A 17,092-nucleotide genomic window follows, 5' to 3' on the forward strand; every position below is an offset into this window, starting at 1 on the left:
ATACCAAATGTATAGTTTATTTTTTACAACTTTTTTTTTTTTTAGCATAAAATCACTTTTGTATTAAAAATAAAATATATTTTGCATCACCGTATACTAACATCCATAACATTTTTATTTTTTCATGAATGTAGCTGTGTTAGGACTTTTTGCAGGAAAGGCTGTAGTTTTTTTTGGTATCATTTTGGCATACATATGACTTTTTATTCAATTTTTTGGGGAAGTGAGGTGAAAAAAACTGTAATTCCCTCATTGTTTTTTAATTTTATTTTTTACAGCGTTCACCATATGGGATTAGTAATATGATACTGTCATAGATCAGGTTGTTATGGACGCGGCTGTAGTTTATTTTTTATTTTAGTTTTTAATCAATATAATGAGCGAATATGGGAAAAGGCAATTTTTTTATTTTATTAAAAAAATGTATTTCATTTTGCTTCAGTTTTTCATTTTTTTTGAAGATAAATTTTATTGAAGATCCAGTGGGCCTGATGGCTATACAGTGCATTGTAATAGTCATCTATTGCAATGCACTGTACATTCAGTTTTACACTGACACTAAGCCTGATCAGACCCTTACGATTTGTCAGGCTTAGACATATGGCAAGCCTTGATGCCTTTATAAGGTGTCTGGTTGCCATGGTAACCATCGGAACGCTGCCATCGTAGCGAAGCAGCCCGAAAAGGGATGGAGGGAGCCCCCTCTTGCTAACCCTATGGATGCTGCAGGTGATTACTGACCGCAGAATCCAAGGGGTTAAACGGGTGGGGATCGGTGCCAGCATCAATCTCTGCCGTTACAGCAGTGTGTTAGCTGTATGGCCATCCTGAAACAGGAGGACAGGCATTGTGGGTGCGGCAGGGCACATTTAGGCCTGGATCGGGGCACATTAGGGGCTGTAGGGGAAGGATAGAGGCACTTTGAGGTCTGAAGGGAACTGCATCGGGCGGGGCAATTATACATTTCACCAGGTTCTGATCGCCACCAGGTTCAGAATCTGTAGCCAGCCTTACAATGCTCTTATTAGCTAGTCTGTACAGACTAGCCAATCAGAGTGATCACTGGCCCGGGACTGCCTTCATTGATCCCAGGCTGGTTAGCTAAGATCTCTGGCTGTGTATAACCGCCGCAATCTCAGCACTGTCACCATGTGTATAGACTTGGTGACAGTTTAGTGCCATGACGAGTATATTCGTCATGAAGTACTAAGCAGAAGTGCTCCATGACGTATATATTCATCATATAGCGTTAACGGGTTAATGAGTAAGGCTACTTTCACACTAGCGCTTGATCGGATCCGTTCTGAACGGATCCGATCATATTAATGCAGACGGAGGCTCCGTTCAGTACGGATCCGTCTGCATTAATAACTTAGAAAAATTTCTAAGTGCGAAAGTAGCCTGAGCGGATCCGTTCAGACTTTCAATGTAAAGTCAATGGGGGACGGATCCGCTTGAAGATTGAGCCATATGGTGTCATCTTCAAGCGGATCCGTTCCCATTGACTTACATTGTAAGTCTGGACGGATCCGCACGCCTCCGCACGGCCAGGCGGACACCCGAACGCTGCAAGCAGCGTTCAGCTGTCCGCCTGGCCGTGCGGAGGCGAGCGGAGCGGAGGCTGAACGCCGCCAGACTGATGCAGTCTGAGCGGATCCGCATCCATTCAGACTGCATCAGGGCTGGACGGAAGCGTTCTGCTCCGCTCGTGAGCCCCTTCAAACGGAGCTCACGAGCGGACAGCAGAACGCTAGTGTGAAAGTAGCCTTATCCCCATCTAAGACATTTATGGTTGAGATCAGAATACCTGTCCTATATGGTGGCCAGAGATGGTGGGGGTTACGGAAACAGTGGAGCAGACTGTGCCACGCTGTTTCCGTAAATCCTATAGAAGTTTATTGGAGCTATATGAGCTACACTGTATGCATAGCTCTCGAGTTACACAAACAGTGCCACATATGACACCCATGATGGGAATGCCCCTTTAAGACGCCCTACTGGAATATCCTGCCTGCAGGTCTGTTTGGACAAAATATATGTTTTCTGGTGAACCACAAGGTGCGAACATTATATGTATTAGATTTCTAAGCATAGAAAACCTCAATTCTCTATATAGTAATGCTGTAGCATTTTACCATGGGTTATATGAGGGAGAAAAAAAAATCTAGAAGTCTCTCCTGGTATTTGAACCTGAGACATGAACATGCAAGGCTGACCACTTACCTCCAGACTACTGCCTTATCATGTGTGCAGACACAGGGGGTGATACAAAAGCAGTGTCCCAAGGATTCAGCCCCACCCCCTGGTGCTCCAAAGTTTGCATATGAATAAAAGTGCAAATATATCCGCAGCTGTTTAACATACAGACAAAAACGGTATCATTTTAATCAGTATGATCAACCCTGCCAGGGTGGATAAAGTCTGACACTTTTGTCTGGAGATAGTACTGCTCTTTCTACACCACCACGTTATTGTTACTGGAGTCCATGACAAGGTGGTAAGTAGTTCGGCCCTGAAGATGTCCGTGAAGGATCCAGGTTTGGTCAGTATGTCTGTTTTTTGCCCTCCATGTTTCATCAGTATTCCACAGACATTGCTAGGCTGAAAATTAATTTGCAGAGCATCTTCTACCAATGGTCCGTAAAAACCACATACCAAACACAGATATTGTCTGTGTTGTGTCAGTGGTTTTCGAAGAACCATTATACTCCAGGTCCAGTATGGTCCAGTATGAAACAGGCTGCTGTTAGAGTAACGCTATTGTGCCCTAACAGCAGGCTTACTGCACAGACAGCCCTGGGTTCTTTCAGAGGGCTCGATTGGAGGGGGAGTCTGGATTGGAAGACTAGATTGGACGGGAAGTTCCCTTTAATCATCGACCACGGCATGATCGAAGGGTTAACAGACAGGGTTAGAACTTCCTCCAACCCCAGCTGTGAAGCTCAGGATGCACTAAGAACCCAAGCTGTTAGTAACAGACGGTTTTTAGCACTTGAGCGCTTTGGCTGCTTTTAACCCTTCCATATCTGCTGCGACGCCAAAAGACGTTAAGGGGTTAAAACTAATGGGTATGTGTGCTGTCCGTGGAGAACACAGACAGGACACCTCCATGATTCACTGACGTGTGAAAGAGGCCTATGACTGAGACAATTCTTTAGGACTTTTTAAAAAGTCTCAGTTGATAAATCTGGCTTAAATCAGCTCAGCTCTTCTGGCTAACCATGCCCACCATTAAAAATGCTAAATGTCTCAAAATGTGTGGGAAAGTAAGCCTAAAAAGTCTCAAAACCCCCTATTTTGAGACTTTTGAAGGCAGAATTCTGGAGTGCATGGTTGATAAATCCCCCTCCAAGCCTAGTGTGGATCGGAAGTTCAGTAGATATCTGAATCGCTGTGAATGCTGCCTGGCTCCCCGATGATAGAAGTCCTCACAGAGACGGTGATTTAAACCGAAGTGTTTTGTATCTATATGAAGGTCACTTGGGCAACAAAAGGTGTTAATGGAAATAAAAAACCCTGGCATGAAGAGGGAGGCCACAGAAAATGCAGGCACCGACTGTCTGTGCACCGCTCACAATCCATTCTAGCACCGAGGAGGTTGCCAGGGCAGCAAAATGGGGAATGTGATTTAAATTAAGAAAAGCCGGGAGCTGGCAGAGTTGTCAAGGAAGGAACAGAGCAGACACTGACGGACGCTTAATTTTACATTCCCCCTGCGGGAGCCACACTATCTTCGACTTCCAAGCAGTTATATGTGAGAGGAGACAGTTAACAGGAATTTCTCCACAGGAAGGCAGGGCTTCCTGTTTAATGAGTCTGGTCATGAATCCCTGATCTTGAAGGGTCCTACACTCTATACTTAAAGAACATAAAGGAGCCAAAAGCAAGAGTAGAAGATATAGATGGAGTGGTGTCGAATAGAAAAATGAACATAGGCAACTCACCCAGCTCCTTAGACCCTTGGCTGATGCTGGCAAGTTCCCCTAGCTTCACCAGGGCATCAAAATAGCCTTTTGCCGCTACAGTAACACCTGCGTGGAGAAAGCACCAGATATAAATTTAGCTTTATAATTGTCTAGGACTATCTGGGGTTATACAGCAGCAGGAACGCATTTTGCTTTTGTCAATTATGTTAACAATGTCTGAAAGTCCCTAAGTTTTCCTCTTAGGTGAAGTCATTTGACATTTTATTTGGCTAAACACATTGGTTTCCTATATCAGTGACTGCTGCTGAATAATAGCACCTTAGCCATTCCCGAGCTTATCGGTTGGTCGCACAGCTTCCCACAGACCCTGAAGTAGACATACATGACCCTTTGCCTTATTCATTCTGTTCTATGACATTACTGCCCATGCCTAAAGGGGTTTTCTGGGATTTTTTAACACCCAGGACCCCCCGCCGATCGGCTATTTGAGAAGACGGCGCCAGCGCTTGCAGTAGAACCACAACCTTCTCGCAGCTTTCCCTAGGCCATCCGACATCATTGGTCACATGACCTAGGCGCAGCTCAGCCCTATTGAAGTGAATGGGGCTAAGCTGCAATAGCAAGCACAGCCACTATACAATGTAGGGTGCTGTGCTTGGTAAGCTGCAAGAAGGCCACGGCGCTACTGTGAAAGCCGGTGTCTCTCAAACAGCTGATTTTCGAGGGTTGGCGGAAGTAGGGTACTACACTAGAGGAAATCTTCTCACCTTCTCCTGCTCTGTAACATGTTGCAAAGGATCAGACATCATGTTCAACGTAACCGGTTTCCTCTTGTGTAGTACCCTACTTCGGCCAACCACCTAATGTGTATGAGGCCTTCTGACTCGCTTCCCATGGGAAGTGCAATATAACTTGTATCCTTTTCATTTAAACCTCTGCTCTTTCTATACATGGGCCTTCTCAGTGATTGACAGGCTTCCCTATAGGTGTGCATTGGGAAACAGCTGACAATCACTGAGAAGGACGTCCACTGGACTTCTTCTTAAGCATAGAGATAACAGAGATTTAAACGAATAAATGACAAGAATATTGTCTCACAAAGCTATATATCAATCTGCTCTATATAACATGCTGGCCACAGATATAACTGCCTGTTCAATGTGACAGGTTTCCTTTAAAGGGTTTATCCTGGAAAAGATAATGACGACCAATCCTCAGGATAGGCCATCATTATCACATCAGCAGGAGTCCGAGTTCCGGCACGCCCGCCAATCAGCTGTTTCTTTGAGCCACTGCTCTCACCAGAGCTCTGGTGAGCGATACAGGTTCCCGGCAGCTCACCAAGCACAGTGCCATACATTGTATAGTGGCAGTGCTTGGTATTGCAGCTCGGCCCCACTGAGCTGCAACTATACCATGTGACCAATGTGTGGTGACGTCATTGGCCTAGAAAGAGGCGGTCCTACTCACGGAGAGTGCCAGGCCTCTTCTAAACAGCTGGTGTGGGTCCCGGGTGTCGGAACCCTGCAGATCTGATATTGATGACCTATCCTAAGGATAGGTCATGAATATCTTTTTCTGGATAATCCCTTTGAATATCAATATAGTGTAAATTTCTCAAACCTAAAAAGACCATAGACGCTGGATATTGGAGCTGAATTTAGGGTCATTATTTGTGCATTATGATATAATTACTGTGTAACTTTACATGGACACACACATTCAACAGCTGTCGGATGAATGATCGCTTGGCTGACAACTAGCTCTTCCAACTCCCCGTTCTGTTTAGGGGAACATGTATGTGTATTCAATAGAGAGAGAAAGAGGCTCTCAGACACTTCTGGCTGCAGCTTATCTCCTGGGAGAACAAAAGGATTGGGTGAAAAAATGTATTTTACCCAAACCTTCTCCCCTCAGACAGATGATGTCATGGAAGAGAAGGATGGGGTGAAATGAAAAATAGTTGGGAGCTCCCCACACACACTGTCAGCCGAGAACAATACACTGATGTATATGGCCTTTATACAGAAACATATAAGGTTAAAATTAATGACAGGACCAATTATTAATAAGACACAGGAACGTGATTCATCCCTTCAGAACCATCTGACAGTGACACAACTTCCTGAAAGCACAGGTTTCTCATCATAAACTCACAGTTTGTCAGAAATTGCTTTCTTCACTATAATTAAATCATGGTAAAATAAGAATTCATACAGCTTTGACTCTGCTCCGTGGACTGGTGTAGTCATACATTTCTAAGGCTAGATGCCTCACTGTGGGCTATGTACTCTCAGCTGTTCACTTCTTTAGAGGATAACCCCTGTTCTCAGGTTTGTCGTTTTGATCGCTCATTAGCTAAGTAAGCCTCTGTTCACATCTGTAGTGTGGTTTCCATTTTGGATGCATACCGCGATACAGTTCTGGATTCTTCACCCAACAGGCACCGACAGCACCCAAGAAACTCCATTAAAAGGGTTATGCCATGGCTGATGTAAAAAATTAAAATCAGACATCATATAGTACATGACAATACCTTTCTAACAGAGCTACAACCAGCCCTGTACCTCACATGGATCCAGAGATCTCTTCAGTTGCTCTGCTAGATTTATTTCAGACTGGCAGCTCAGGGAGTGTGTTCTTTCTGCTGAAGCTCTATCTCTGTAACTGCCACAGCTTCTAACAGAAGATATAGCTGGTAGCAGTTGGAGATTTAAACTGAGCTTGCGCGACCACCTCACTGAGGTGGACAAGAAAAAAGGACAAGAACAAACAGCAGGTGGCACTATGCAGATAGATTTCATTGAATTTCACAGTGGATATACTAAATCTTTAATTAAATGCAATTACAGAAGTATTCAGATCCAGGTGCTGGTTTGAAAAATTTTAAATATGTTTCATGGCCTAACCCCTTTAAAGGTGATGTACACCTTTGGGGGCATTATTTTTTATTAGTGCATTTTACTTATTATGAGCCAAAATATTTTTTTCAATTGGTCTTTATTTAAAATATGGAGTCGTTTTCTCTGTACAGAGCTGAGATGCTCTACTAGCAGGATCTGAATTTCCTCTCTTTTCCATCAGGCAGGGAGCTGACGACTCCTTATCTCTACTCTCAGACCTTATAAACACTCATTAAAGCTCAATCCTTATCTTACTGAAAATAATGTGGCTTAAATAAGTGTTTTAATGTCTGATAGTAATTTAGAGATGCAAAGTAGAATAGTATAACCCGTGAATCAGTCCTGTGTAATGTATGCTTGCCCTTACTAAAACCTGACATCATTCATGTGACACCCTTCACATCATGTGGCCCCTGACATTTAGTAAGCAGTAGTGTTACGTGACATACAGTATATGCTCTGTCTGAATACATGACACATCCATGTAGTAACTAAATAGGACTAGTGGTGAAAACAGATTATTATAGTGGTTATTACAATAACTACATCACTTCATGTGTGTATTTACATGGCCACCTGTCTCTAGGTGATGTTGTAATTTTTAATAAACAACAAGCCCTTTAATTGATTATCTTTTCAAAATTCCTATCTCAGTTTCTCTGGCCTGGATACAAAAATTCTGCCATGAAAAACCATTGCAGAAACACTGCAGGGAGGATTTATCAAAACCAGGGCAAGTGAAACGTGGACCTGATGCTTCCTGCTTCAATACTAGAGACTAGTGGCATGACAACAATAAGTCATCAGCTGTTCTCTAACCTAGAAGGCAACAACACTGGTTTCCACAAAACTACTAAGTCAGACTGAGGTTCCTTGAGCCTACCAGAGAACACAGTTCTGAGGGTCCTCACCCAACTATATAGAAATGCATACATTCACTTTCATCTGCAACATGTTTGCTGTTATTATTACACACACAGGACATATCCTCAGTAAGGTCTAATGAGTTATTTGTAAATCACCCCATAAGAAATAGACCCTTATGGCAAATGATTGCCTTCAAGGTCAGCACCAGATGGGGATTTCTTCTGTTAATACTCTGGGGCTCATAGGGATGAGCGAAGCAAGCCTAGGATCCTAGATCCGAAGTCGCTTCGCTCAAAACTTTGGTTTAATGCTGAATGGAGATCCAACTCAGTACAGCATTAACATGTATGGCCTTCGACAAGGTGAAGTAAGTTATTCCCATAGTTTCGTGAGACTGCAGGTTAACAGGCCGAACTGGATTGACAAATGTCTTTTTTCGGCCTTATGTACTATGTTACTATGTTACTGGTACCTCGGAACCAAAGACGAGTTCGGATCCAAGTTTTAAAATAGTTTTCCAGTTTAAAAATCAAATAACGAAGTTATTCACCGAAGTCTCTCAAGACTTTGGGAATAACAGACTTTGCCTTGTCAGAGGCCATACAATTTAAAGGGAAACTGCCATCAACTTTATGCTGACATCACTGAGGGCAGCATAAAATAGTGACAGAAATGCTGATTTTAGCGGTGTATCACTCATGAGCTAAAAGTAAGTGCTTGCCAAGGACCAGGATCATAATCATTGCAGCACAGGCCTTGAGAAGAGTCAAATCTACCTGAGAAGAGTCATGGTTATTCTTAATCACCTGCACTCCCCGCCCATCTGCTGATGATTGGCAGTTCTCTCCTAGAGAGAAAGGGAGAAAATTAGGTAGAAGACTGTCAGTCATCAGCAGGTGGGCAGGGAGAGCAGGACTTCATGAATAACCATGACTCTTATCAGGTGGCCGTGACTCTTTTCCAGGCCCAGTCTGCAAGGACTGTGATGTTGGTTCTCGGCAACCACTTACTTTTAACTTATAAATGACAGACCGCTAAAATCAACTCACCTGTCTCTACATTATGCTGCCGTTAGTATGGGCAGGATAAAGTTGATGGCAGGTTCCCTTTAATGCTGTATGGAGACACCATTAAACCAAAGTTTTGAGTGAAGCGACTTCAGATCTAGGATCCGAAGCTCGCTTTGCTCATCCCTATCCCTAATTCATTATGTCAGAGCAGATTCTCTGTTATTCTGGCAGACCAGTCCAACCATGTCCAGAATGGTGTATCAACATCAGATCACCAGTAGTTAAAAATATTAGATATGACAACTGAGGCACTCCTTTAGAAATAATGATGATTCTTAGAAGGGTTTCCAGGATTATAAAATTAGGAAATGCTATAGACTTTAGAAAAAAAACTAACCATTGCTCACATTAAATCCCCACCACTACTGCTGCTCCATTGATCTCTGCTGGTTCTGCAATGTTGTTATCACGTACATGTCTGCTGCAGCCAATCACTGACCTCAGTAGTCAAGCACCGTACATGAAAATGTCACCACTAGAGATAAGTGAATCGAAGCTGATGAAGTTGAATTCGATTCAAATTTCAGGAAAAATTCGATTCGCACCGAATGGCTGCTGCACGTGTGAGGACATGGAGCTAGGAACTCTGGGAAGGCGGGATCACCCATAATGCCATGCATGCAGCCAATCAGCAGCCAGCCCTGTGATGTCACAGCCCTATAAATAGCCTCAGCCATCTTGGATTCTGCCATTTTCCAGTGTACTTAGTACATCAGCAGGTGCTAGAGACAGTACTAGAAAAAACTTAATTGTGCAAAAAAAAAAAACGATTTACAAGTGCAGGGAAAGATTATTCAAGGTGTAGGGAAAGGATAGGGATGAATCATTCCACAGCATTTATGTTGAACAGGGTTCAGTAGGGGAGGTTACAGCCTGGGTAATAGGAACAATCCTATTACACCTTGCTGTACTGACTGGGGATCCAAATTGCCATTTTACAGCTCTGTAATTCCAGCAAACTGTTCTTATTAGGGTGCAAGTGCTGTTTGATACAGACATTAACAGGGTTTGCTACAAGGAAATATTTCTACATCTTATTTGCCCTTGTGTGGTACAGTTATATGTTTTAAAGCATTTTTTGGATTGTATAAGTGGGGAAAAAAGGGCTTATTAGCCGTTGTGTGGTTAAGTGCTAAAATTACAGCCCTTTTTGTTGTGTATTAGTGGCAAAAGTAAAATATATTTGCAGTTCAGCGGTGCAGTTATATGTTCTAAAGCCTTTTGTGGCGTGTATTAGTGGAAAAAGAAAAAAAATATTTGCCGTTCAGTGGTGCGGTTATATGTTCTAAAGCCTTTTGTGGCGTGTATTAGTGGAAAAAGAAAAATATATTTGCCGTTCAGCGGTGCAGTTATATGTTATAAAGCCTTTTGTGGCGTGTATTAGAAGAAAAAGAAAAAATATATTTGCCGTTCAACGGTGCAGTTATATGTTCTAAAGCCTTTTGTGGAGTGTATTAGTGGAAAAAGAAAATATATATTTGACATTCAGCGGTGCAGTTATATGTTCTAAAGCCATTTTTGTCATGTAATAGTGGCAATATAAAAATATATTTGACGTTCAGCGATGCAGTTATATGTTGCAAATCCCTTTTTTGCGTGTATTAGTGGCACAAAAAAAGTATTTGCCAATTCTTTTATCGTCCGCATTTTCTGCCAGGGGGTGCTCCGGGAACAGTTGTGGGCCTGTTTGTTGTGGCCCGCCTTCTCCCTTTTGCCACCCCACTGCCTCTACCAGCCTGTTGTGGTGCTGCGGATCCCTCCCCCTCTGTACTGCTGTCCTCGCTCGGCTTGCCACCTTCCCAGGTTGGGTCAGTGATTTCATCGTCCACTACCTCCTCTTCCACTTCCTCACTCTGGTCATCCTCCTGACTTGTTGACCTAACAACAACCTCACTTTTTGACAACTGTGTCTCATCCTCATCATCAACCTCTTGAGACACTAATTGCGGTTGACTTTTTGGCAACTGTGTCTCATCATCATCATCCACCTCGTGAAACACTAATTGTCGTTCCTCTCCGCGAACTTCTTCTGACTGTGGATGCTCAAGAGTCAGGGCACAAGATCTCCTCATATCCCTCTTCAAGCGGGCTTGGCGAGAGGCCCAAATTAAGAAATGGCGATGAAAAGAGCTCCTCAGAATATCACTTGTTTGCAAAGATCACTTGCTTGCAAAGACTCTCCATGGTGGGAGGAAGGAGGATCAGGGCAAGGATTCTGTTGACCAGACTCTTGGCTACTGAGTCTGAACTTTGTAGAAGACAGGGTGGTGCTTAACCGACTGGAAGCATTATCTGCTGCAATCCAACCGACCACCTGCTCGCACTGGTCTGACTTCGAGAGTGGTGTCCTGCGCCGCCATGCAAACTGGGACATGAAGCTAGGTATCGTGGATGAGTGTGTTTCTTGTGCTCTGCCAGCAGGCACAGTTTAACCGCGTCTAGGGCCACGGCCTCTGCGTGCTTCATCAGCAGCACGGCCACTTCCCCGTCCCTTACTGCTTGCCTTTATCATATTAAATGGTATATATGCTTGCAAGTATGTCACACGTACAGTAGCGCAGTTTTTTTAAGTGAATGCGCAAAAAAATTACAGTCAATGTCACAGATATTTGGGATGCGGAAACGTTATATAGGAGAGGTACCACAGGTAATGGCGCTGCAGTCAACAGTGGCTAGGAAAAATTTACAATCTATGTCACAGATATTTGGGATGCGGAAACTTTATACAGGAGAGGTACCACAGGTAATGGTGCTGCTGTCACCAGCGGCTAAGAAGAAATTACAGTCAATGTCACAGATATTTGGGATGCGGAAACGTTAAACAGGAGAGGTAGTGCAGGTAATGTCACTGTCCGTAGCATCTACAGAAAAAGTACACTGGATGTCAGATATTTTTAGGATTCGCACACGTTAAACAGAAGATGTACCGCAGATAATGTCGCTGTCTGCAGCGTCTATGGAAAAAGTACAATGGATGTCACAGATATTTTTAGGATGCGCAAACGTTATACAGGAGATGTAGAGCAGGTAATGTCACTGTCCGCAGCGTCTATGGAAAAAGTACACTGGATGTCACAGATATTTTTAGGATGCACAAACGTTATACAGGAGATGTAGCGCAGATAATGTCGCTGTCTGCAGCGGCCAAACAATTGCAAGCTATTCAGCGCAGGTTGAGCTAAAAATATATATTGCTGCCAGATGCAACAATAGTCCTTAACATGACTTTTGGGGACTTGGGGCCCAGAGCAGCCTTGACCTGAGCCGCCATGTTCCTGTGCTCCAGGCTCGGGGCCGGGGTCACCAGCTCGGTACGACGGTACTTACATAAAACTGCAAGATGCAGTGGAGCTGGAGGAGATTCATTTGTGCATAGAGATACCCCTGAGAACAACCCAGAGAATAGAGGCTATAATTGGCAACTACCCAGAGGGCTACAAAGCATCGGCTGTAATCCCAGTGCTTGATTTGGCACAGAGACAGCATGGATGGCTGCCTATCTCCGCTATGAACAAGGTAGCTGAAGTCTTGGACATGCCTGCCATGAGAGTATATGAAGTGGCAACCTTCTATACTATGTTCAACCGGAAACCTGTAGGAAAGTACCACATTCAGATTTGTACTACAACACCTTGTATGCTTAGAGATTCTGACTCCATACTGGAAGCTATCCAGAAGAAACTTGGAATAAAAGTTGGACAGACCACACCTGACAACATGTTCACACTGACAGAAGTTGAGTGTCTCGGTGCCTGTGTAAATGCACCAGTGGTGCAAATTAATGACCATTATTATGAAGATTTGTTGCCAAAGGACAAGGAAAGTATCATTGATGATTTGAAGGCTGGGAAAGTTCCTGATCCTGGACCAAGAAATGGCAGATTCTCATGTGAGCCTGCTGGAGGACTAACCTCTCTGATTGGACCTCCACCAGGACCTGGCTTTGGTGTTAGGGCAGACCTCTGAATCTTAGTAAATGTATCTGTTTGTAAACCTAAACATTAATAAAGTTATGTCATAAATCACAAAAAAAAAAAGAGAGACTTTTGGGTCTCTAACAATTGCACGCAATTAAGCGCATGTTGCGCTAATAATATATATTGCTGCCAGATGCAATAATGGTCCTTAAAAGGATTTTTGGGTCTCTAACAATTGCACGCAATTTTGCGCAGGTTGCGCTAAAAGTATATATTGCTGCCAGACACAACAACAGTCCTTAAAAGGACTTTTGGGTCTCTAACACCAACCCTGCCTAACAAAAAAATTAAATTCTATTTCCTACACTATCTGTCCCTTCTACAGCACATCTCTCCCTGACTAAGACTGAGCCGAACCACGTGTCATATATACACTGCTCAAAAAAATAAAGGGAACACTTAAACAACACAATGTAACTCCAAGTCAATCACACTTCTGTGAAATCAAACTGTCCACTTAGGAAGCAACACTGAGTGACAATCAATTTCACATGCTGTTGTGCAAATGGGATAGACAACAGGTGGAAATTATAGGCAATTAGCAAGACACCCCCAATAAAGGAGTGGTTCTGCAGGTGGTGATCACAGACCACTTCTCAGTTCCTATGCTTCCTGGCTGATGTTTTGGTCACTTTTGAATGCTGGCGGTGCTTTCACTCTAGTGGTAGCATGAGACGGAGTCTACAACCCACACAAGTGGCTCAGGTAGTGCAGCTTATCCAGGATGGCACATCAATGCGAGCTGTGGCAAGAAGGTTTGCTGTGTCTGTCAGCGCAGTGTCCAGAGCATGGAGGCGCTACCAGGAGACAGGCCAGTACACCGGGAGACGTGGAGGAGGCCGTAGGAGGGCAACAAACCAGCAGCAGGACCGCTACCTCCGCCTTTGTGCAAGGAGGAACAGGAGGAGCACTGCCAGAGCCCTGCAAAATGACCTCCAGCAGGCCACAAATGTGCATGTGTCTGCTAAAATGGTCAGAAACAGACTCCATGAGGGTGATATGAGGGCCCGACATCCACAGGTGGGGGTTGTGCTTACAGCCCAACACTGTGAAGGACGTTTGGCATTTGCCAGAGAACACCAAGATTGGCAAATTCGCCACTGGCGCCCTGTGCTCTTCACAGATGAAAGCAGGTTCACACTGAGCACATGTGACAGATGTGACAGAGTCTTGAGATGCCGTGGAGAACGTTCTGCTGCCTGCAACATCCTCCAGCATGACCGGTTTGGCATTGGGTCAGTAATGGTGTGGGGTGGCATTTCTTTGGAGGGCCGCACAGCCCTCCATGTGCTCGCCAGAGGTAGCCTGACTGCCATTAGGTACTGAGATGAGATCCTCAGACCCCTTGTGAGACCATATGCTGGTGCTGTTGGCCCTGGGTTCCTCCTAATGCAAGACAATGCTAGACCTCATGTGGCTGGAGTGTGTCAGCAGTTCCTGCAAGACGAAGGCATTGATGCTATGGACTGACCCGTCCGTTCCCCAGACCTGAATCCAATTGAGCACATCTGGGACATCATGTCTCGCTCTATCCACCAACGTCACGTTGCACCACAGACTGTCCAGGAGTTGTCAGATGCTTTAGTCCAGGTCTGGGAGGAGATCCTTCAGGAGACCGTGCGCCACCTCATCAGGAGCATGCACAGGCGTTGTAGGGAGGTCATACAGGGACGTGGAGGCCACACACACTACTGAGCCTCATTTTGACTTGTTTTAAGGACATTACATCAAAGTTGGATCAGCCTGTAGTGTGTTTTTCCACTTTAATTTTGAGTGTGACTCCAAATCCAGACCTCCATGGGTTGAAAACTTGATTTCCATTTTTTTATTTTTGTGTGATTTTGTTGTCAGCACATTCAACTATGTAAAGAACAAAGTATTTCAGAAGAATATTTAATTAACTCAGATCTAGGATGTGTTATTTTTGTGTTCCCTTTATTTTTTTGAGCAGTATATATATATATATATATATATATATATATATATATATATATATACTATTTCCTGCCCTTAGACACATTTCTTAAAACTCCAGGCAACCAATTTGTATATCTGTTTTCACCAGGGATTTTGTGAAGTAATCTTTATTATGCAGTGTCTGTTTTTTACGGTTTCTTTTCTAGACCTGGAAACATGATTACATTTTTTTTAGTAATTGCAGAGTTCACAGTGTCAAAGAGAAGCAGAACCTAAGGGCACAGGACAGCTTCAAACCCATCACTATTGCCTTTATATAGTTCCTTGCCCTATGTACTCATCTAAGTCTCCTTATGAGCAATACAGGATATCCTCTTTGCAACTCATATCCAGACCTAGGAACCAATCAGTGAATATAATCAATGTAAGTAGTCCAGCAATAAACTGGCAGACAGCCTGCATTTTCTACCCCAAGGCTTAGAAACTCACTAGCAAAGGAATTAAAGACAGATCCCAACAGGTTTCTGGAAATCTACGGCCAAGTACCACAGAAGAACAAATATACTTGTGCTATTTAGAACTTCCATTCAAAGTAAAACTGTTTGTGCATAAACAGTTGAGAAACAAATGGGAAATCAGATCACTGAACCAACTCTTACAAAGTAAAACTGTGCCCGTAAGCCCTTTTTAAATACATAATACGTAGAAGTTCAATAACTTGTTATAGGAATCATTCCTTGTACCTTCACAAGCTTTCTAATAGTACCATGCATGTGCAGCGGTCCATCGGGGGGGATGCAGGAGGAGGATGTGAGTAATGATTGTGGCCTACATGATGGTATTAATACTGAGCAGTTTATAGTGGCAATCTCCCTTCTGGCTCTCCTTCGGACCATGCAGTCACTAAAGGGATACCTATTTTTCCCTTGGGGCTCACCCTGGTATTGGGGCTCCCGCTTGGTGATAGTTGGGGTGTCCTTAATGTCAGTTGTTTTAGCAGGCTGCAAGGCAGGAGTGTGGGCGCAGCAGCTGAAGTAGGATAGAGTCAATAGCCAGGTCAGTTGGCATTAATAAATAGGTCTGTTTTTACTAAAGTGCAGAATAGGAGTTGTCGTACTTCCAGCAATGACAAGGCAAGGCTCCACGGCATAAAACACAGAGCAATTCATCCCTAATGAAAGTGTATGGACAGCAGCAGAAATTAGGGGTCAAAGTACTCCTTCCCTCTGTCTAAGTCTCTAAACAGAACTGTTTGCTGGCAGTGATGTTTTTGTTAAAGGGGTATTCCCATCTCAGACAATGGGGGCATATCGCTAGAATATGCCCCCATTGGGGTTCCACCGCTGGGTCCCGCACCTTTAACGAGAACGAACCATTCATTTCTATAGGGCCACTGAAAATAGCCGAGCCATATAAGTCAACCCCATAGAAATGACTGATTCAACTGATTCAAACAGATGTTGATGAACCCCATTGACTTTTATGTGGTACATTGGAGTTCAAGTATATTTAATAACAACATTAGCACTGAAGGTGGCACAATGACCTATTAACCCTTAGTGACCAGCCTGTTTTGGGCCTTAATGACCAGGCCATTTTTTCATCAACTTCCAAGAACTATAACTATTTCCAAGAACTATAACTCTTTTTCGCAAGACAAGTTGTAGTTTTTAATGACTCTATTGAGGGGTACACATAGCTTACTGATTAACTCTTATTAACTCTTTCTAGGAGTGCTTGGAGTGGGCTTACGTAAAAAGTCGTATTGGTGGTCACTAATGGCCATACACATTAGTTTAAGGCCTCATGCACACGACCGTTGTTGGGTTCCGCGTCCGTTGTTCCGTTTTCCGTGATTTTCTGCGGATCCATTGACTTTCAATGGGTCAGTTGAAAACTCGGAAAATGCACCGTTTGTCATCCGCGTCCGTGATCCGTGCTTCCAGTCCGTCAAAAAAATATGACCTGTCCTATTTTTTTCACGGACAACGGTTTGCGGACCCATTCAAGTCAATGGGTCCGTGAAAAAACACGGAGGCACACAAGATTGTCATCCGCGTCCGTGATCCGTGTCCGTTTTTTTCCTATCATTTTCAAGGCAAACTTGACTTCGATTTTTTTTCACTTTTCATGTCTGGTGATCCTCCAAAAATCAAGGAACAAACGGAAACAAAAACGGAAACGGATCACGGAACAACGGAACCCCGTTTTGCGGACTGTGAAAAAATACTGTTGTGTGCATGAGGCCTAAAGTTGATCAAAATGGATTATCCACCAAAATTATAGTTCTTTGGGTGACATTTAACAATAAATAAGCATTTTAGCTGACCAATCGCAAACCATTGTCTGAAAAGAGGTTTGCTGTGTTTGACTTTTTCAAGAACAAAGGATGTTTCTTTAAAAGAAGGTTCCCAGAAAGATCTTCCATCTAT

At 43.6% G+C, this 17,092-nt stretch overlaps 2 protein-coding genes across 4 annotated transcripts in view; one reads left to right on the top strand and one right to left on the bottom strand.

Annotated features, from left to right (window-relative positions):
- The window catches only part of LOC121003239 (brain-specific angiogenesis inhibitor 1-associated protein 2-like), a 142,042-nt gene that overhangs the window by 76,839 nt on the left and 48,111 nt on the right, over positions 1-17,092 (bottom strand). For all 3 annotated transcript variants that reach the window (XM_040434918.1, XM_040434928.1, XM_040434912.1), the window contains one exon: positions 3,945-4,031. In XM_040434918.1, coding sequence (XP_040290852.1) covers positions 3,945-4,031 — 87 coding nt within the window. The remainder of the gene's footprint in view (positions 1-3,944; positions 4,032-17,092) is intronic.
- LOC121003254 (NADH dehydrogenase [ubiquinone] flavoprotein 2, mitochondrial-like) lies at positions 12,007-12,803 on the top strand. Its single transcript, XM_040434943.1, is given in 2 exon segments — positions 12,007-12,163; positions 12,165-12,803. Coding segments are annotated over 2 exon segments (696 nt in total). The 5' UTR covers positions 12,007-12,035; the 3' UTR covers positions 12,733-12,803.

Source organism: Bufo bufo, chromosome 1 (assembly GCF_905171765.1).
Source record: "Bufo bufo chromosome 1, aBufBuf1.1, whole genome shotgun sequence".
Lineage (NCBI taxonomy): Eukaryota > Metazoa > Chordata > Amphibia > Anura > Bufonidae > Bufo > Bufo bufo.